Source organism: Physeter macrocephalus, chromosome 11 (assembly GCF_002837175.3).
Source record: "Physeter macrocephalus isolate SW-GA chromosome 11, ASM283717v5, whole genome shotgun sequence".
Classification (NCBI taxonomy): Eukaryota; Metazoa; Chordata; class Mammalia; order Artiodactyla; family Physeteridae; genus Physeter; species Physeter macrocephalus.
The window spans coordinates 149,758,188-149,779,915 of record NC_041224.1 but is presented as its reverse complement, the minus strand read 5'-3'; the positions used below and the strand labels follow the sequence as shown (position 1 = coordinate 149,779,915).

Genomic DNA, 21,728 nt, shown 5'->3' with positions numbered 1-21,728 from the left:
AAAGAAAAAAAAAAAAAGAATCCGCCTGCCAATGCAGGGGACACGGGTTCGAGCCCTGGTCCGGGAAGATCCCACATGCCGCAGAGCAACTAAGCCCGTGCGCCACAACTACTGAGCCTGCGTGCCTAGAGCCCCTGCTCCACAAGAGAAGCCACCGCAATGAGAAGCCCACGCACCGCAATGAAGAGTAGCCCCTACCTGCCACAACTAGAGAAAGCCTGTGCACAGCAACAAAGACCCAATGTAGCCCCAAATAATTAAATTTAAAAAAAATAAATAATAAATAAATAAATAAATAAAGAAAGAACAGGATCTCTCTGAGGTGCTGGTTCTTAATATGGGGTGTATGGACCACCCCCCAACTGAGTCACCCAGCCTGGGCCCCAGACAGTATGGTTTGGAGAACAAGAAAGTTCTCAAACAGCTGGGGTGGGGCTGAGTACACTAAACCGGGAGGATGGGATATGATTAGGACATCTTCATCAGGGCAGAGGCCAAGTCCAGGGTCAATGTGAGCCTTCCACAGGCAGGCCAGGCCTGGGGAAGGTCCGGGGAACCCAGTGGAGCCTCTTAGCCCAGAGCAAAGAGAGTCACGAAGCTGGAAGGAGCACACAGAGTTGCTGAAGGCAGGCCTCCATCTCCCTCGGGGGCCCTCACCTCCAGAGCTTCCCTCCGCTTCTGGGTTAGGGCCCCCAGATTGTCCCACTGGTCGCAGATCTTTTGGCACCGGGCGTTGACACTGGGTGAGTCGTAATAGTCCAGCTCACTGGGAGGGAGAAGACAGGAAGAGTCAGATGACCCAGGTGACTTCCGTGGCCTGCTCTCCTCTCCCTGGGGCTGGGGCGCTGGTGGCACTGGAAGGCCAGGTGTGCTCGCTTCATGAAGACCTTCCAGGACTCCCTCCCCTCCCACTCTCAACTCCTTGGCTTTCAGGAGACCGCTGGCAGGAGACCAGCGAAGGCCAGTTCTCCTCCGCAAGGGCCCCCACCCCAACCCTGCCTGTAGGCCATGCCAGTCTTGACCCCACTGCCCCATGACAGGAAGTCACTAAGACCAGCCGAGAGCTCAGAGCCAAGACTTGGTCATCCTCTGGTCCCACACCAGTTACAGGTGAGGACCGAAGGCCTGGGACAGAACGGTCACAGGCTATTCCCCACATGGGGGGAACGTCCTTAGCCTTCCGTACTGATGACTTTTCAGGCCACACTCCCACCTCCCATAGCGCCCCTGTGCCCGCTGGGCCGGGCGTACTTGAGCTCCTGCGCAATGGCGGCGATCTGCTCCACGCGGTCCTGGTGGGCGGCCAGGTCGCTCTCGAAGGCCTCGTGCTTCTTGAGCAGGGCCTTGATCTCCGAGAGGGTGGCCGTCTCGTAATCCTTCTGTCGCAGCATGACCTCTTTGCCTGGGGTCAGAGACAGGGCACAAGGCTGGGCGGGAGCCAGGAGGCCCCACCTTCTTGACCCCAACTACCCACCCCTCAGGGCCCGGGAGCTCCACTTCTGGTACATCCCGAGGAGGCGTGCCCTATGCGATGATCAATTATCTGCAGTTCGAGAAGGCAGGCGTGCAACCGGAACGCCCATCCACGATGGGGCAGGGGCGGGAAAGTCACTACTTTCCGTGGAGCACGTCAGGGCCATCGGGCGTGGTGATGTACAAAGGCTACGCTGGACTAGGAGGGGAAGTTAGGGCCTAACATGAACTTTATAAACAGCAGGAAACAATGATCTATGCCTGTGGTATAACCAGGGAAAAACAAGCCAAGCCCCTCAGGGATACCCCATCTTTAGAGTTTCTCCAGTTATAGCTGCTGGTCCCCAGCAGCCCAGCAGGGACCCCTCCCCTCAGTTACGCTCAGTGTGGGTAGCATGTCCAGTGCACTCTGCACATAAGCCATCAGTGGCCAGAATCTTCTCCAATCATCAGGTGCACTGCCCTCCCTTTTTAGGGGCAAGGCAGACTTGGATTTCTTGGATTTTTGTTTCCCAGGAGGAAAAGGGGATGAGAAATGACCTCCCAGACTGTTGTGAGACGATGGTTATCAGCTACCCTGGGAAGCACCTGCTGCAGGACAGGGGCTGACCTGGCCTTGCCTGCACTCGCACCTCCTGTGTTTGCACCCATCAGGGATGCTCAGCCCCTCTCAGTAAATGAAGGCTGGGCTGTGAGGTGAGGGCTTCTTTCCTTCTCTCTACTCTTTTTTCTTTGTCAGAATAATAATATGACAAGTTTAGGGAAAAAATATCACAGATGAGCCTACTTATCTACTCCTTTTCAGTCTTGCCTTATATGGATGTTGTGTTAAAACGATCGCGTGTATATAAATAAGGTTTCCTGCTTTTAAAATACTCAGCAGCACATCATCAGTTTCTATTCTGGCTCCAGTGGCTTTTACACGAGCCACTCTGATGGCTACATAACATTCTGTCGCGTGGCTGAACCGTCACTGGCGTAACCACTCATTGTCCCACCATGGGGCGTTCAGGCCCCTCAGCTTGCACTATTGTAGATGTTCTCATCGCAAACATCCCAGACACGTGACTTCAGCCACGCTTAGGGTTAATTTTTTAGACAGTCTCAAGAAATGGAATTCCCGGGTAAGCGGGCAATAACACTGTGAGGTACGTGAGTACGTGTAGCCAGACTGCTGTGCCCAGCAGCTGTGCCGGCATCTACCACAGGCATGCCAGCACCTCTCATGCCCTTGCTGGTGGCTGGCAAGCTGGCGGGGCCAATCCTTGCTCTGTACCTTTTGGCAAGCCGTTCCTTGGCTCCGGAGAGGACACGATAGTAGCATGTGGTTGAACAGGTGCAATTTCCACCATCCCCCTTCTACTCCGCACATCCACGCTTGGATAAATAGCTCCGTACATGCGCAGTGGAAGGTGAGGCAGCAACCTCATATCACTGTATACAAAGCTCAGCAAACCCCCTCTGCTGAGTCAAGCACACTCCTATCCCCCACCAAGCCGCGCTAACCCCAAGTGGCCGTCCTTACTCGTCTCCAGCCTAATGTCTGAGGATCACAACAGAGCTGTGTGGGAGTGTCTTAGGGCACTGAGCTCCACTGGCCAGTTGGTCTGCCCCAGGGGCTCCAGCTGAAAAGGCTGCATGGCCCTAGGAGATCAGCAGCATGGCCCCCTCTCCAGCCCCAACCCAGGTTCTGAGGAAAAGACCATTCCAGGTATGATCTTCTCTCTTTGGAGTTAACCTTAGCTGCCAACAAGCAGACACCAGACATGGCCCCAAGAACCTCCAGGTCAGAGTGATGGAGACACACAGGTGCTAAGGCCAGGGCTCCAGGGTACTACAATGGGAGGCCAGAAACAGGAAAAGGGCAGGCATTGGAGGGAAGATATCAAGGGCTACCATTTACTGAGTGCGTTACATGTGCCAGGCACCCAACTAAGCATAAAATGCACTTATGATATGTAAGCATATAACAACCCCATGAGGTGGTATGCTGAGTTGAATAGTGTCCCCCCAAAACGCATGTCCAACCCAGAACCTCAGAATCTGACCTTATTTGGAAATAGGGTCTTTGCAGATGTAATTAGTTAAGATGAGGTCATACTGGATTAGGGTGGGCCCTAAATCCAATGACTGGTGTCTTTAGTAGAGAACTGAGAGGTAGATTGAGTCACAGAGACCCAGAGAGAAGCAGCCACGTGACGATGGAGGCAGAGATTGGAGTGATGCGGCTACAAGCCAAGGAACACCGAGGACTGCCAGCAACCACCAGACGTGGGGAAGAAGCACTGGACAACCTCCCCCTCAGAGCCTCCAGAAGGAGCCAAGCCTGATGACAATTCACTTTAGGACTTCTAGTCTCCTGAACTGTGAGAGAATGCATTTCTGTCCTGTTAAACCACCCAGTTTATGGTAATTTGCAGCCCTAGGAAACTAATCCGGGAGGATGCATCATCACCTGCATGTAATAGACAAGGAAACAAGACCACTGGTCCAAGTTACACTGCTTCAAGGTGGCTACGTCGGGGTTTGAACCCCAACCTAATTCAGGGAAGAAGAAATCATTATAGTGACAAGAATAATTAATACATACATAGCATTGTACTATGCCAGGAACCCTTTTCCGTGCATCTAATGTATTAAGTCATTTAACCCTCATAAACCTATGAGGTTGGTACTATTATTGTCCCCACTTTACAGATGAGAAAACTGAGGCAACCAAAAGGCTGATGAACTTGCCTAATGTCAAGGAACTAGCAAGAGACAAAACAAAACAAATAAAAAACAAGAAAAAAAGGAGTTGTGGCTGGTGGTTCAGCATGAAAGCCAGACCCTTGGAGTAGGGGGCAGGGGCTAGGCTGGCCTTACCATCCGTCCAGGCCTCGTGGATGGAGGCCTTCTGCCGGAACTTCTCTGCCAGGTGGTCGAGCCGCTCCAGCCTCCGGATCTCATTCAGCAGCCACTCCTCATAGCCCTTCTCTGCCTGCTCCAGGCAACCCCAGGCGTTGTTGATGTCCTGTTAAGGATGGGAGGCACAGGGTCAGCCCGCCTGGGCCCCCGTGACCCCAGAGCTACTCCATGCCTTCCAGGAGGAGCCTCCTCCCCGTCTCATCCATCCCCGTCCAGCCCGCACGGTGTTTCCCAGGGCTCCCGGGCACCAGGCCTCCTGGACAGAGAGTGGGGCCGCCCAGCTACGGGGTGTTGGGTGTGCAGCTCAGTGGGGAGAAAGCCCAAGGCCCTCTGTACTCCAGGACTGGCTTCTGACAGGATTCTGAGCAATCACAGAGGTCACAGGGCCAGCCAGGGAGACAGAGCAACAGACTAAACGACACAGGCAGGTGTGGGAGCCTCCCAGCCTTCCCACATTTCTGGGTCCACTCATGGGCCCCAGCCTCCGGGCCCTGGGCAATAGCCTGGAGCCTGTAGGGACCCTGGCCTGGGTGAGCCAGCCAAGAGCTGCCCAGAGATAGTGACAGGTACAAAGCATAAACCCACAGGCCTTCAGACAGGGAGCCACTGACAGGGCCATCCCCTACAGTTAGCACAAGGGCACCCCTGGGCAGTGATGGCTGACCCAGTTCGAGTGCCACCCAGGTCCCTGCCATGTGCCAGGGGCCACGCTGCATCCACCCAGAGGAGGGGCTTTAAAGCACAGAGCACCCTCCAGCTAGCAGCAGCTCTGGCCATCTAAAAAGTGCTGATTCATCCTGGAAACTGTAAAAGGACTGCAATTTTCCAAACTGCATGTACAACGTGACAGCCTTTTTCCTGTCCCCCAGAGTGCCCCCAGGATCCTGCTTCCTTTTCCAATGCTGTTTGCATGCTTCTCCCCTTCCCTTCCATTCCTGCCTTATGTGCTCATGTCTCCACATCAACTCTCCATTGCAAAAGGCAAAAGCTCTACCCTGTTGAATTTTAAATTTTCTTTTACATGTTTCTCTGGCTCATAAAATTTCTCAAGTTCTGAGGAGAGGGTAAAGAGGGAGGAATAACAAAAAGTGACATAAATGAAGAAAATTTTACGACATGGAAACCTGGTCACAATATATTGTTGTTGTTTTTTAAAGCAGCTTATTAATTAAAACATGCTTTAGGATTCCCTTACAAATTATATTTACAGAGACTAAAAGAATCTCTTCCCCCCGCCAACATCTTTTAAGTTGATCCTGGGTAGTAAGATTATGAATAGTTTCTATTTTCTGAATTTTGCTTATTTATACCTTTGAAATATCCTACCAAAAAAATCTATCACTTAAGGTAATAAAAAAAATTTTTAAGTAAGATTCCATGAACGTGAAAATGATCCTTATTGCTATTATACCCTGTTTGGTTCAACATGTCAAGAGGGGTTTTGTTTGCAAAGATGCTTTTTTTGAGGGGTAGGGAGGAAGGTGCTGGGGGCAGATCCAAGTGGATGATGTTCAGGGGTCTGGAAGGGCAAGTCTGACCCGGAATGGTGAGGAGAGAAGGGGCTCTGTTCCTGGGGAGGGAGGGAACCCCCCATGGCTGAGTGTGGGCTGGAGCCTGGGCGGTCACCTGGAAGGGAGAACTGGTCTCTGGAGCCGGGTGGGCAGGTAGAGAGCGCACGCCCCCGGCCCTGCCCCACTCACGATGCGGCATTTGACGGTGACCGGGCACAGCTCAGGGTGGGGGCAGTCGGGTGCTCACCGAGACCATCCTGCCCTCGGAGGGCATGAAGGCGGGCCGGTTGCTGAGACGCAGCTTGGTCTGCAGCGTGTTGAAGTTGATCTCCAGCTGGCACTTCTCCTGCACCTTGGGCGGCTTGTGCAGGCGCCGGTAGTCTCGGAAGTCCTCCAGCTTCTGCTGCATGGCGTGCATGGTGTTCTCGGGCGCCCGGTTCTCCAGCCACGGGATGGTGCGGCGGATCCACTCCAGCAGCTGGAGGGAGCGGGGGAGGATGCTGGGATGGGGGCAAGGACTGGCCTCCCTCTCCTCCTGATGCTGGCGGGGGCAACTCTCCTGACGGCACACTCTTTCCCAACTACCACCCCAGGCCATTCGGCCAGGTTCCAGCGTGTTCCCTCTGAGAATCAAAGGCCTCATGAAGCCTGGCCGCTAGGGTATGTTAACTCACAGCCAGCATCACTCAACCTCCCTGCTCTGCCAAGGGAAGACCTGGGGGCAAGATGGCTCAGCTAAGAGCAGGAGACCCGAGTTCTATTTCTAGGTCTACTACCTGGCTGGGCCTCAGTTTCCTCATCTTACCATGAAGGTGTGAACACTCATTCCCTGAGGCCCCTGCCACCTGACCTTCTAGGATTCTAGAATGTGGGGGTCCCTGACTCAAAAAGGAAGAGGCTGGCCTCTGGGGCACAGGCAGGGATTGTTTTCCTCGATGAGGTGATGGAGGAGGAGGAGGAGGAGGAGTGGAAGTGATGAGAGGAAAGACGTGATCCCCTGCGAGGTACCAGGCACGTGGCCTGAACTAACTCATCTGAAAGATGACGAGAGCTACGTCGTCATGGGGTTAAGTACTGTGATCCTGCCTCAGGTGGCCAAGGCACTGTGAGGTTCTGTGACTTGCCAAGGTGACCAAGGTGGAATGGGAGCACAGGGATTAAACCCAGGCACCTGGGCACCTGGACTTGGGTTGTCACTATGCTGGACGGCAGATCTGATCTACCAAGAGGCTGGGCTGAGCTGTTCAGAGGGCTGAATTCTTCTAAGGAAGAAGCAAGTGGAGCACTAACCCAAATGCAGCCAATGGCAGAACAGCAAATCCAGTCCTGGCCCCTCCTGTCCCCTGGGTGGGCCCAGCTGCTAAGCTAGCCTGAGCCAGCACCGATTTCTCCCCCGTTCACATCCTCTCAGAACCGCACACTCCATTTGTAGTCCAAGCGAAACCCCCAGAGCAACAGTACACTCACTGGTCTCGAAAGGCCTCCCAGGCCCCTTAGCACAGCTTTCACTTGTTACGTGAAAAAAAAAACAAGACCCAGAGAGGTGAGGGGATTCCCCAGGCTTACTCTCGGTGATAGAAAAAGCCTGGAACTCGGCTCTCCGAAGCCCAGATGGGCCCCTGACCCACCCTCTGCTTTCTGGGAGAGCAGGAACAGAGCCGAAGCTGCCCTAGGAGGACCACTGGGATGAGGGAAGACACCCAGCCTGGCAGTGTGCCTGGGCACAGATTTGGGGGTATGGGTCCTGGGGCTCCCTTGTCGCTCAGGGTAGGGCGGCAGGGCCTTGCTGGGGCCGGGAGAGCCCAGAGGGCACCCACATCGCTGGCCAGCTTCTCGTAGTCCTCCATGAGCTGCTCATTCTCCTGGTTGACGGCCAGCACCTTGCAGATGCGGTTGGCGGCTGTCTCGGCCTGGCAACAAGACAGAGAGGGTCACGGTCAGCCTCACAACAGCGGGAGCACCTGGCGCACGCCTGCGGTGACAACGTCTCCTCCCACCCCTGCAGATCACGCGGTTGGAAGGCACCTCCCATGACTCTGAATTCACAGGCTCCTCACCATCCTCTTTGCCAGCCCGGCCCGAGTCCCACAGATCAAGTGAGCCCAGACGGAGATCTTAGTGGCTGAACTGGGGGCCCCTGAAGAAGAGCCTAAGTTTGAGATCCAACATGTATGTTGGGAAGAAACTAATCCAATGACTGGTATAATCGAAATACTCAGCTCAGGTGGAGGGGTGAGAAAATCCATGCCCATCCTGCAATTCCAAACTGGAGACCCTGGGATTCCCAAGGCTCAGGATTTCAGACTGGCTTTGCCAGGATCTTGGAGATGCGGGAATTCAAATCTGGGAGTCCTAGAATAAGGTGTTGATAAGGAGCGGGGCCTCTCAGGACCCCTGCAGAATCTCTCTAGGCTCCTGGCCCAAAGCCCAAAGAACTTTAGAGAAGCTGCAGGAATTAAGGATCAACCCAGCACAGGCAGGAAGCCCAGAAAGCCGGCACGGGCCCCTCTGGGAAAGCTAAGCGCACATTCCGCACCGAGTGCTGGGCCAGCAGACACCCGATGTGGGCCTTGGTGGCAAGAGGAACTAAATAGGACTGAACGGCAATCAGCTGCAAAGGCCCAGAAACCCCAGGCGACACTGCTTCTCCCGCTTAGAGGGCATTGTGCACCTGACCCCAGCAGGGGCCAGGCGCTCCTAAACCCACTTTGCTCAGGGCCGCTCCGCGGCATGTGGGATCCTCCCAGACCGGGGCGCGAACCCGGTTCCCCTGCATCGGCAGGCGGACGCGCAACCACTGCGCCACCAGGGAAGCCCCATGCTCAGGTGATCTCTAAATTGCAGTTCTTGTGCACATCCTAACCCAACTGCAAGGGGAGGGGAACTCGAAGCCATTTTGGGGTCCTGTGATAGGAAGATGGCCTAAGGGTGGCAGCAGATAATGCCAATGAGCAAACAGATACGCATCCTGGGGCCCTGGAGAAGGGTGACCCTGCAGATGGCAAAGGTTTGAGGGGGAGAAAGATGGGACCTTGCACCCGGCTGATGAACAAGACAAAACGGGTTTCAACTGCAGCAAGATAAACTGAGGCTAGGCATCGAGAAGTTCCTGAGAATGACGGTGCTTTGACTTGGGAAGGAACAACTGAGAAGATGTAAAATGCTTTTTCATTGCAGAACTCTGCAAATAGAACACACGCCCACCAAATCATGTGATGCGTGGGTGACTGCCAGGAGGTGTGTGTGCGAGGGGGCAGGATGAGATCACCATAAAGGTTCTTTCAAGCTCCAAGCGAAGACACTGCACCCTCCAGGGCGAGGTGTCAGGGCAGGTGGGCCTCCAGCAGGAGAGCTGTGGGCGTGGCCAGAGGGGGAGCTGAGAGTCCCAGGTCTCAAGAAACTGAGACAAGCAGTCACATCCTTAGATCCTCATCCGCTGTGCCCCAACCTAACCCTGTCCTGGGGATGCCAAGGCCACCTCTCACAGGACCATCAGGAACTCCTGACGGATCGTCCTTCCTCTTAGGAACCAACAAGCAATCATGGGGGATCCCAAGAGGCCATAAGGAGGGAAATTCCTTCCTGGAGCCCGTCCCAGAAGATGCGGGGCCCTGGAACGAGCAGGGTCATGGGAACTGGGCTGATGTCCCCATGAAGCTGCCCCAGGAATCTGCCTGGAGTCACCGGGGCCACTTCCCTTGAAGGCTGGGGAGGGGACCCGGGGGAGGCCAGTGCCCCCCGTGTGCTCACATGCATGTAAGAATGTGGGGTGGCTGCAAAGCCCCCAGCCCAACGTGCTGATCAAGCAAGTAAGAATCACAGGTAGCCCCTAATCATCAGCAAGAAGCAGCTGCCACTGTGATGGCGAATGGATCAAGCCCACCTTAATCGTGTTATCCTCCTGATTCATCTTGAGATCCTGGGCTCAGAGGCCATAAGCTTTGATTTGTGTGTCAATTTGTGAACTTGGTGGACTGAGTGAGGCCTGCGCTCATGGGATTCTGGAAGACACGTCCTGCGGGCCTTAAGGGCCTCGGCCGTCCCTCAGAGGCTCCAGGGTCAAAGGGGGCTCCTTTTGGATGAAGTCTAGGGGAGTTCCCGGGTGCGTCTCCTGGGAACTTTCTATAAAGATCATCAAATGGGCTGAGAAAATATTTTATAGAAACAGGCCAAAGGATGACTTCCAAGTGCCAAAGGAAAAGATTACTAGAAATTTGCGTTGACCCTTCCATGATTTGTTTTTTTGTTTTTTATGACCCACTTTAAGGTGTATTGTGATACAACGGAATACAAAACAACGTGCTTAGTTTTATATTAGTTATTTGTTTCTAAGTTATGGATTATTAGCCCCGGAGCGCTTAGCTATCCTCAAATGAAACCCTCAGCTATTCCAGGCCAAACTGCCACTCTACTAATCAGCATCAAGTTAGCTGGTACAGGTACAGTCTGGAGAGGAAGCAGCCTCAACGCCGGGGACATCAAACAACCAAATGAGGCCAAATGACGCACCATGGCGCTGCCACCCACCACCTACAGAGTCATGCGAGTGCCACAAAGATCTCATCTGTGACATTTTTAGTCAAAAATTTCCCAAATCTAGCTAGAATTGCCCATTTCCTTTCTCCCACAGCTTCCCACTGCCTAGTCTTTCCTCATGTCCCAAGTCAGCTCCCTGCCCTGGTGTCCCCGCCAGAGAGGCCCCCAGACAGAAGGGAGCCAACCCCACGGCGCTCAGCCCTGACCCCAGCTACCGACTCTGGCTTTGCCCCCAATCCTCACTCCAGGCAGCGGGACGGACGTGCTCTCCTCTGGACGCTGCACTGTCACACCATGAAGCGTCGCACAAGCTGTGACCACCTGCCGCAACCTTCCCTGAGCCTTTCAGTTGCAGATCCCCACCACTCAACCCTTAAGACCCTCAAGCTCCAGTGTCTCCTGCTCAAGAAAGCCTCCATGTCCCACAGCCCTGCAGCGCCCCTCCCCTGCTCAGGTCTGCAGCAGAGCAGAGATTAGACCACAGCATCATGAGCTTCTTTTATTAAGAGTTTTCCCGGATGGACCATGAATCCCTTGAGGGCAGGAACGGGGTTTCTTTCCCTTAGAAGATTCACAACCAGCTGGCGACAAATGGAAGGCTGCAAACAGCATCATCTACTCCTAAAAGCATCCAGAACCCCCTACAGCAAGTCCAGTTCGTGCCCTAAAAGGCTGTTTCTCAGAAACAGTTCCCAATAGGCCGTGAATGTTAAAGCAACAAACTACACAAACAAACTCTGGTTGCTCACAAGCCATTCTAAATCCCTCCAGGGGAAGAGGAAGGGAGAGGAAAGCTGAGAAAGAATGAGAACCAAAACCCACACGTCAAACAGGAGTTGGTCCTCATCCGACTAGGAACGTCAATCACACACACCTGCATCCATACAAGTACAGTATCCACACAGGCACACAAACACGTGTACACCTGCACGCACGCATGCATTAGACTCGGCTGTCTTTCTAGTTCCACCGCCCAAGGCTTGATAAGAGAAAGACAGTGAAGAGGATGCAGGGCACTGGGCGTGGGTTTCAGGAGACTTTCCCCCATTGGCTCCAGACACGGAGACAGTCAAGACAAGAAGAGTCTATGAGTCTGAAAGACTCCTCCTTCTTCCACGGGAGAGGGGCAAGATTCCCCTCCCACCGGCCTGCTGAGCTGTAAGCAGTTGCCTGACTCCTTCGAAGTGGGATGGGAGGGGCAACTCTGGGTGAGGCTCCCGACCCAGGACGTGAGAGGAACACACCCCCATCCCCACCCTCCCCCACCCCATCCCCCCAGCTGGTGACCTTGTCTTCATGTATGGACAAAAGGAGCATGAAATGATTGCAACAGGGATGAGTGAGAGGGAAGAGGGCATGGGGGGAGGTGGTATGAGATTCGGGAGGGAGAAAAGCCGGCTGCTTCACGCGCGCACGCACGCACGCGCACGCACGCACGCACGCACGCACACACGCACACACGTATGGACAAAAGGAGCATGAAATGATTGCAACAGGGATGAGTGAGAGGGAAGAGGGCATGGGGGGAGGTGGTATGAGATTCGGGAGGGAGAAAAGCCGGCTGCTTCACGCGCGCACGCACGCACGCGCACGCACGCACGCACGCACGCGCACACACGCTCCCTTCCGAGCATCATCAGCCAGGACACAGGGAAGGCTTCAGAGACAGGGAAGGCCAGTGTCAACGGGCATGAAGCCCAGGAGCGAACCCTGCAGGAGCAGGGGAGGAGGAGGAAGGAGGGTTGGAAAGAGGGGAAAGACCACGGCAGAGAGCTCAGCCTAGCCCTGGGCGCAGGCAAGACTCTGTGTGGTTCTCAGGGCTGGAGGCCCAGTGAGGCAAGTAGCTAGATGGTGCGCACATCCTGCCTAAAAGGTGGGGCGTTAAGAGGGGCCAGAAGAAGCCGACAAGAAAGAGCAGCAGCAGAGGTGGGACAAAGAGAAGGGAGAAGCAAGAGGCAGAGGCCAGAGAAGAGGCTGGAAAGGGCTGGGCCTCCTGGGGGTGCTGGGACACCCAGGGTGGGGGGCCTCCAGGCGGGGCTGCTTCCTGTCGGGCAGTACCCATGAGGCCTGGAAGGAAAGTGAGGAAGGCCTTGGGTGCCCGTCCAGGCAGGGGATGGGGCTGCTGCTAGCCCACGTAATGCTTTTATATATATATATTTTTTAAAGGCACCTCTTCCCCAAGGCGCCTCTATTGCAAAACTGTCATACTTATTCTGTTAGAAGACATTTTTACTGCCATTTGCAAGATGATTTTTGTAAAAGATATTCAAATCTTCATGGTCTATGGTGTACACAGGGCACCCTTGGGTAGTATGCAACCTGCACCACTGTCCCTGGCAGGCCTGGTTGGGAAGGAGCAGGCAGGATTCTGAGCCTCTGGACTGGACACCAGGGGGAAGGCAGAAGACTTCGCCCTGCCCTGGTTGCTGGGTAATTTGAGAGGGTAGTCTTGCTTAAGTAGATGGAGGGAGAGAGAGAGATGTGAGGAGGTGCTGGATATTTAAGAGAATAGGCAGGAAGCAGAGCCAAGAACTGTGCTGCTTGGGATAAGGCCTATCAACTCAGTCCAGGGAAGGAGCTGAGACCGCAAGCTTCTTTCCCGTTTCTGGCACCTATTATGCCCAGCGTGTAGGGACAGAGATGCAGGCCATCCAGAGGCTGGCGTTCTCAGGCATCTTTAAGTGTCCTGGCCAAAGCTCAGAGAGCATCTTGCCCTCCTACAAGAGGCTGGGGTTGCGGTAGGGGGAGGGGGGCTTTTCTAATCCCGCCTTTCATTCCAGGGGCTGCAGTTCCAAGGGGCTACGGCTGGAGTATCCAGGGCGGATGGAAGAGATGGGCAAAAGGGCGCCGGGAGAGAGGGCGAGGCCGAGGGAGAGCTCACCTTCTGCGCACCGAGAAGGCGTGGCAGTGACATGAAACATTAGGTCACATGGCCTTCCCATCCGGCCTTAGCGTGCCTACACATCTGCACAGAGAAGGAGAAGAGGTTGAGAGAAGAAAGTAGGCAGCAGCGGCGCAGAACAAACCCAAACAGCCATGGTGGACAGAGCACACAAGACAGACGGACAGACAATGAGGGAATGGGCAGAAAGAGAAAATGAGATGATGGGAGGAGAAAGGGGCTGGGGTGGGAGAGAGATAGGGAAGAGGTGGGGAAAAAGGTGGGTGGGGGGGAGAGGGGGTGGGGCTGGGGAAGGCTGGGCAGAGGGTCGGGGAGGCGGGAGCATCGCCCCATCATGCATTTCAAAACAGGCCACTCAGACTCCATGCAGAGGGTGGGAAATTTGCCTGAGTATGTGGCAGCTCCAAGGCCCAGAGCTGAGAGGGCCAAGCCTGTGGTCTGTCGTCATAGCGACCTGGATGTTGTGCTTCTGGGGTCCTGCCTGTGAGGGGACCTGGGGGAGGGGCGCCTGCCACCCGAGCTAAGCCTGCTAATGAAAACATTCAAATCTTCAGTGTCTGCAGTGTGAATGATGCCTTTGTGGAGTGCAGAACCTGCACAACTGGACTTTAACCTCAGGCCCCCTGGGCAAACCTGGGTCAGGACACTTGAAGTGTTCACCGTGGCCCACCCTCTCCCTTCGTCTCCCCAAGGGGTTGTGCAGAATGACCCCGCACGGGGGCCCCAGGCAAGATATAGAAGGCGCCAAGGCCCAACAGGGCTGTGGACAGATTTGCTAAACCACGCCTGTGAGCGGGAGAAAGGCGGGGGCTTCGTGACACCTCTGTAGAACAGGTCAGTGAAGACAGGAGGCACCTCCCCAGACCTGCCTCCGTAAGGGACGCCTGCTGCTCTGTTAAAGGCGTAGCTTCAACAGAGATGGGCACAGCGGGGCTGCTGCGCACAGCACTTCCAGGCCTCCAGAACCACCCCTGGCTGAGTTCACCCATTTCTCCCTTCCTGCTGAAGCCCACCATCTGGGTCCCAGAAGGTGAGGGCTTTCCCAGTGTTCTCCGAGGCAGTAGAGGAAGATGAGAGAAAGCAGAGGGGCGGGTGGGAGAGGAGTTGAGCAAGAACGACATGCCATGTTGGCACCGGGGGCTGACGCTACCGAAGAGACAGACCATCGGACCCTGTCGCCAAGGAGAGGCAGGGAGAGGAGGGGCGGGAGGGCATGGCTTGGGGTCTGGCATGAGGTGTGCCGGGCAAGGAAGGAGCAGGGGGCCCCGGGTACCTTCTGGGCTCCAGAGAAGGCGTGGTAGAAGCTGGACACGTAAGTCATGATGGCTTTCTCATCCGGGCGGGCGGTTCCGACGATGTCTGTCAAGAAAAACCTGGAGTTAAAGCCAGCTGGTGAACACATGATACGCTTCCTGATGTGATGGGGAAAGCAGCTCTCAGAACCCCCAAGTCTCCTTGCCAAGACGCTGAGCCTGCATCTAACCAGCCATCTGGCATCAACTTCCACTTACGGGAACGCGAGAGGTAGAGGAAGGAGTGAAATGGTACCCGGGGAAGGAAACAGACAAACCAGAGTAAGGGGTACTCGGGACAGCTGGCCTGGGTTCTACAACAAGTTCAATGCCAGGAACGAAAGGGGTCGGAGGGAAGAGAGAAGTGCGACAGATTAGAAAAGACACGAGAAATAGAACAACAAAATGCCACGTGCAGACTCTGTTTGGATCTGGATCAAAACAAAGCAACTAAAAAGAAATGATGGGGAAATGTGATTCTGAACCAGGCAGCAGATGTATCAAGGAATTACTGTCAGTTTGTTTGGTGTGAAAATTATTTTATGATTGCTTGAGAAAATACTGCTATTTTTAAGGTATGTATTCTGAAGTATGTAGTAGTGAGATGCTGTGATGTCTGGGACCTGCTGTAAAACATTTCAACAAACAAACGCAGAAAAAAATAGAAAGTGTGACAAAATCTCAATAACTGTTCTATCTGGATGGTGGGTATATGGAAGCTAATTATATTATTCTCCCTGCTTTTGCGTGTTTGAAAATGGCCTTACAACTTGACAGACATTGTCACAAACCATCGTATCTTCCATCTGTTCTCCCAAGAGCCCATTCATCTTTCCAAAGAGTCAGTTGTATTTCCACAAGTGCCCTCTCTCCCACTCCCTTTCCCCTGTGAAGTCACGTACGTATATAGACCCCAAACTCAGATCACCCCTTTGAGTTACTCATCACTGCAAAGCTCCCATGTGTGTCCATGATGCACATGATGATAAACTTTTTCTGGGGTCCCTTCAACACCAAAGGACCACCGCACTCCACCCCGGCACCCACTACCCCGACTCCAAGACCAAGATGAGGATCTTGCTCAGGCAGCCATTTTCGACACCAGCTACCACTTCTCCCTCCAAACCTCAGGGAATCTGTCTGTGGAATCCCTGAGACACAACTGACCCCCTGGCTCCCCAAATGAAGAGCAAGCCTTCTCCCTTCTGGCCTCAGGTGCCGGGCCCGCCCTTCCTGGCCGCTGGACGCAGCCGGGAGAAGAGCCGAAGGCCCAGAAGGAAAGCGCCTTTCACCTTCCGCATCCAACATCTTGGGGATGTCCAGGTACTTCTCCGCCACATCGAAGGCCGTGTTCAGGTTTGTAAGTGGGTCATCCTAGGGGGAGAAGAAGAGGGCGGCGGGTGAGAGGCACAAGAAGTCTCTGGCTACCCCCATCTCGATGATCACCAAGACTGGGGGCGGGGGGACTGCCACATGCCGCGGAGCAACGAAGCCCGTGCGCCACAACTACTGAGCCTGCGCTCTAGAGCCCGCGAGCCACAACTGCTGAGCCTGAGCGCTGCAACTACTGAAGCCCGCGCGCCTGAGAGCCCGTGCTCCAGAGCAAGAGAAGCCACCACAGTGAGATGACCAAGCACCTCAACAAAGAGTAGCCCCCGCTTGCCGCAACTAGAGAAAGCCTGTGCTCAGCAACGAAGATCCAATGCAGCCAAAAATAAATACAATTAAAAAAGAAAGAAAGAAATGCAAGCTGAGACCAGGCACTGGCCTGGGAGCCATCGGTCTTGGCTTCTGGTTTCAGCTCCGCCACCAGCCGGCTGGACTGGTAAGTAACCTAACCTCAGTCTCCCCGCCTGTTACTCAGGAGTTGGCCTAGGAGCTCTCAAGCCCCTTTGGCGCTCATATTCCATGAAATTTGGGGCTCCTTCAAACAGCTACAGTCTTCTGACTATATTCTGGCTCTGCTCTCTTCTCAAGAAAACGTACTGGGGATCGGCGAGGAGGTGGAGTAATCGGAACCCTTGTGCACTGTTGGTGGGATTGTAAAATGGTGCAGCTGCTGTGGAAAACAGTATGGAGGTTCCTCAAAAAGTTAAACAAAGAACTACTATATGACTCAGCAATTCCACTTCTGGGTCTATACCCCAAAGAATTGAAAGCAGGGACTCAAATAATTTGTACACCCACATTCATAGCAGCATCACACACAATAGCCAAAAGGTGGAGATAACTCAAACGTCCACTGACAGATAAATAGATGTGGAACATTATTCTGCCGTAAAAAGAAAAGAGATCCCGAGACGGGCATACTACAGCATAGACAACCTGGAAAACATGCTAAGTGAAATAAGCCAGACTCAAAGGGACAAATATTATATGATGCCACTTATATAGGTACCTACAAGAGTGGTCAAATTCAGATACAGAAAGTAGAGTGCCAGGGACCGGCGGAAGGGGGAGTGGAGAATGATGGTTTAAAGGGTTCAGAATTTTAGTTTTGCAAGATGAAGAGTCCTGGAGTTGGGTGGTGGTGTTGGGTGCACACCAGTGTGAATGTACTTAATGCCACTGAACTGTGCACTTAAAAATGGTTAAAGTGGTACTTTAAAACTTACGTATATTTTACCAAATTAAAAAAAAATTTTAATGTGGAAAAAAACCCATAACTCAGTCGGGGGAGTTCCTTGCTGGACCTCCCACTCGATTCTCGGTTCCCAGACTAACCTAAAGCAAACTGGCTTTGTCAGCCTACCACTCAGCTTCCGCGTTTGCTGAGGTGAGAATCACAGGGTACAAAAGGATAAATCCATTCATCTGGGACGCTTTCAGGAAGAAACTGCTCAAGAGAGAGAAGGTGGGGTCCTTCTGGGAAAGTCTCTGACAGCTTCCAGAATAATAAAAAACCACTGTCAAGCAGCAACAGTCATTTCCGTCCAGGCCCTCGGCCATCCTCAGGCCCCGGGTGCACACCCACCTGCCCCCCTCGATTCCGAGGGACCGCCAGGCCCCCCACGCCCACCTAGAGCGGGTGCCGGAAGGAAGTGCTTGCCGGTCAGAGCCCTTGGCTCTCCCCTGTTCCCAAGCACCAGAGGCTCTGGCAACCTCTGTGCTTTCTGGCAAGAATCCACGGTTCAGTGGGAACAGGTCTGTGCTAGGATTTGGGCTGGACTGCACTGTTGCTGCTGAATTATAGAGACGGGGAGACAGACACAAAGAGACAGGGAGAAATGAAGAGACACAGAGAGGGACAGAGGGTGGGGAGAGGCCGGCCGGGAGTGAGACAGAGGCCCCTGGACTCTCACCTCCCGAACGGCTGAGGCTCCCGGAGTCGGGGGGCGGGGGCGGGGGCCGAGACTGAAGAGCCACAGTCAGCACGGACCCCACTTTATACGGGGGTGGGGAACAGCTGTGCACTGACTGGCTGCTGCCCACCCCGGCCCCCCAAGCAGGGACACAGGCACAGGCACGCCTGTCACCACAGGGCATCGGCTCACCGCTAGGGCGGTACATGATGATGATACCTTTAAAAAAAAGGCTCCGCCTCTAGGATTCCCCCACCTTGGCCCCTGTCTGGTTGGGCCACACAGCTTTCAGGCGGGTCAGGGGGGTTCTCAAATCGATTTTTTTTCTCTTTGCAAAGTGGCTGAGTTAGAGGGCTGGGACCCCCCCCCCCATCCCCCAAGAGGTTAGCTGGACCCTCGTCCACATACACCTGGACACCGCCATGCACAGGGCCAGGCAGCGGGCTCTCTCCTTTGGCAGGTGGGCTCTTCCAGGTGGGCAGGGGCCCAGCCTCAAGTTCCAGGCCCAGCTTGGGGTTTCTGGAGGGGATAGGAAACTACTCCTTTCCTCCCTCACAAATCCTTTTTGGCGGTTCACCTCACCACACACCCCCCAAAACGGAGGTTCTGATGCCACAGAGCTGCTGCTGCACCAGCAACATCAAGCCTTGCTTGGCCACTGGGAGCAGAGGCAAGGTGGGGGACTTCACTGAACACTGAGCTCTCCAAGCATCAAGGTCAAGGAGACAAATACCAGAACGGTCATTCCTAGAAGCCCTTTGCCAAGAGATTAAAGCACCAACAGGTGACATTCCAACCCGAGCTCCAGACCATATACCGGGGGCATGGGGAGGGCTCCATGGGTGGCCTCTCCCAGGATGTCTGCACCACAGGGCCTCTCACAGGGTCTGCACCACAGGGCTGGGATGGGCTGAGAGGGAGGATGCTGAGTACTGTCAGGGTGTCCCAGACAGACCTCTCCCAGGTCAGGCCAGCATCTTTAACCAGCCCGGACACTAAGAACCACCACGAGGCCAGACACACAGCTCCCACCTCCCGGTCCGTTTCTCAACATCTTGTTGCTCAAGAAAACCCCCTAGCAACTTCACACCAAAAGCATAAATGAAATCAAGCAGCAATAAAATCCCCAGCCAAACTTCAGCAATGAGGAAAAGCAAATCCATGGCGGGAACCTGCCCAGGACTGTAGAGCAAGTCTCGGACAAGGCTGGGATAGATGTCTCTAAAGATATGCAATATCTTAAATTACGAAAGTAACGTATGCACCTTGCACAACCCATAAAAGCAGACGGGGAAAAGGCCACTTAGTATTCCATCGTCCTAACAAAATTGCTTTGGTGGTTTTGATATTTTTCCTGGCAGGTTGGGCATGTCAGCAAGTACCTATGTGCTATGCACATACATACTCAAGCAGCCCTGAGAGAGGAGATGTTTTTCTCTTACTTCTAGAAGGGTTGTCTCCTCAGCTAGTCTAAGGAGACTGACACCCCTTCACACTAGGCCATGGGCTCTCAGAACAGGGGGCCCAGTCCTGCCCATCCCCCACCCAACCAAGGGGGACCAGTCGGTAGGAGCTGCTCGGGGAGGGGGCAGGAGGGTCAGGTGAGCACACGAACCTTCCGCAGCTTCCCGTAGTCAATCAGCTCAGGCCGGTGTCGGTGGATCAAGGCACAGAAGCCGAGGCCGTCCTTCCAGCTGCCCGGGGGAGAGAAGGGGAGCAAGCTGGTGAGTCGGGCCAAGCAGTAGGGGCAAAGCACTAAGCAGGGGTCTCCTTTTTTCCAGAGGTGAGTACATAACCCTTTGGAGCAGGAACTGGGAGAAGATACCATGGGAAGGAACTTTCTTCCTGCCACGATCCCAGGCACTGGGGTACGACACTGTGGGGCTTGGTAAGTTGAGATACACCTGCCACATCCAACCCTACCCCCTCACCCCCCCAAGGTCCAGCACCCTCATCTGCTCTGTTCCAGAGCCCCAGGCTACAACTTCCCAGACACTCTCCTTGGGGTGCTCCAAGGGCATCAACCAAAGGTGTATCAGGCAGTAGCTAGGAGGGAGAGGGCTCCTCTCTAGGAGGAAGGGGGCATCAAAAGGTGATACTCCCTTCCCAGGAAAGCGACTTCTTCCCCAAGTGTCTTTGTTCTGTTCTAGAGCTAAGACTGACCCAGCCAAGTGTGCCCTGGGGTCCTTGGGGGCCCTGGGGTCCTTGGGGGAAGCAGCCCAGGTTCCACAAGGGTCCCCTCAGACCCCAGCCACTCACCTAATGTGGAAGTTCTGGATGTTGACGTTTTTGTAAGGGGCTGTCTTTCTCTGACACCACAAGAGCAGCCCTTCCTTCGCTGAAGTCTCTGTGGGGAAGGGGATGACGGGCAGAGAGGTCAGTGGCTGGCTTGGTGGAGGCAGGGGCGTGGGCTCGTGGAGGTCCCACCGTGACCACAGGGTCCATGCTCTTTCACACAGGGGGTCCACACAAAGACCCCTAGATTTCAACCCTGCTGCTACCAGGCCACCAAATCTTATTTCCTTGACAAAGTTTGAGAACTTATTTGAGAAACATAGAAGTTAGCTAGGAAGCATTTCATAACTGGCCACCTTACACATTTAAATACTGAGAAAATGGCTTTTCAAACTTTCAGAATATCTCCCCTTCACTCCCTTTTATGCAAAGAAATGGCAACAATACAAAATAAGCTGGCAACTTATGTCAGGTGGCCACTTTGGGGAGGAAGGTTTGATTGGTCTATGAAATCTGAAATCCAGGAATCTTCAGATAGGGGCCCCATGTGCCCTGTGGAGGGCACACAGCCGTGTGGGAAGAAAGCATTAGGACTTCCGGTTGCATCTAGTGTTCATCTAAAAACAAAAATGGTTTCCTTATATTTAATGCATGGATCGACACTGTTGCTGTGTGTAAAGCAGACATGTGTCAGTAAGATAGGGCAGGTATCTGAGAGGACTCCAGAAGCTCCCAGCCCAGGAGGGCTGCAAACCGCACCGCCCCCATGTGTTCATGGCTGTGAATTGCAGGTTATAGTACTCAGTAAAGTGGGTTTGTGGATGATCTCATTTACTTTTGATTCACAAAATGAACTTTAAAATGATGTTAAACAATTCCTGCAAAGATAATATAATAATTCAAGCACAAGAAAACGATTAAAAAATCAGCAAAGCTAACGCTTCTCCTTTTAGTTCAAGCTCTTTGTCAGTCACATTACAAGATGAAAAAACAACCATTTAATCAGAACTGACAAGACGTCTACCCAAAAGAATAAACTCATCAAGAAACCTATTTGAAAACCAGATTATATCTATTATCACTAACAAGCACCATGCCCTAAGTGACTACTGTGGGTATCTTTTTAACCACTTCAGCCCTAAATACCAGGTCTCTATAAACCAAACTTAGAACTTCACACTGCTGTATCACCAAGTGTCAAACCAAGATTTCCATAACAAAGCAATTTAATCCACATTGTTCTCATTAAAAATTATTTTGAACAAAAATCTTTTCAAGATTTGATTTCTAGGCCATTAAAATGAATAAAAAATATTTTTAAAATATCTCCACCTCATCTTTTAAAAATTTGGTTTGGTGTGTTTTTATAATATTCATAGAAATACATGCATATAATTTAGTACAAAATAAATACACATGTATCAGACATAAAGCTCAAAAACTGCTGGAGTGGGCTTCCCTGGTGGCGCAGTGGTTGAGAGTCCGCCTGCCGATGCCGGGGACGCGGGTTCGTGCCCCGGTCCGGGAAGATCCCACATGCCATGGAGCGGCTGGGCCCGTGAGCCATGGC

General features: G+C 53.5%; 1 protein-coding gene across 3 annotated transcripts in view; it reads right to left on the bottom strand.

The window, feature by feature from the left end:
• Positions 1–21,728, bottom strand: part of ACTN1 (actinin alpha 1) — a 104,813-nt gene that overhangs the window by 11,247 nt on the left and 71,838 nt on the right. For all 3 annotated transcript variants that reach the window (XM_024115535.2, XM_024115541.3, XM_024115531.3), the window contains exons 5-13: positions 20,183–20,270; positions 19,539–19,617; positions 15,914–15,995; positions 14,603–14,688; positions 7,709–7,801; positions 6,139–6,369; positions 4,339–4,486; positions 1,252–1,402; positions 658–766 (exon numbers count right to left, since the gene is read on the bottom strand). In XM_024115535.2, coding sequence (XP_023971303.1) covers positions 658–766; positions 1,252–1,402; positions 4,339–4,486; positions 6,139–6,369; positions 7,709–7,801; positions 14,603–14,688; positions 15,914–15,995; positions 19,539–19,617; positions 20,183–20,270 — 1,067 coding nt within the window. The remainder of the gene's footprint in view (positions 1–657; positions 767–1,251; positions 1,403–4,338; positions 4,487–6,138; positions 6,370–7,708; positions 7,802–14,602; positions 14,689–15,913; positions 15,996–19,538; positions 19,618–20,182; positions 20,271–21,728) is intronic.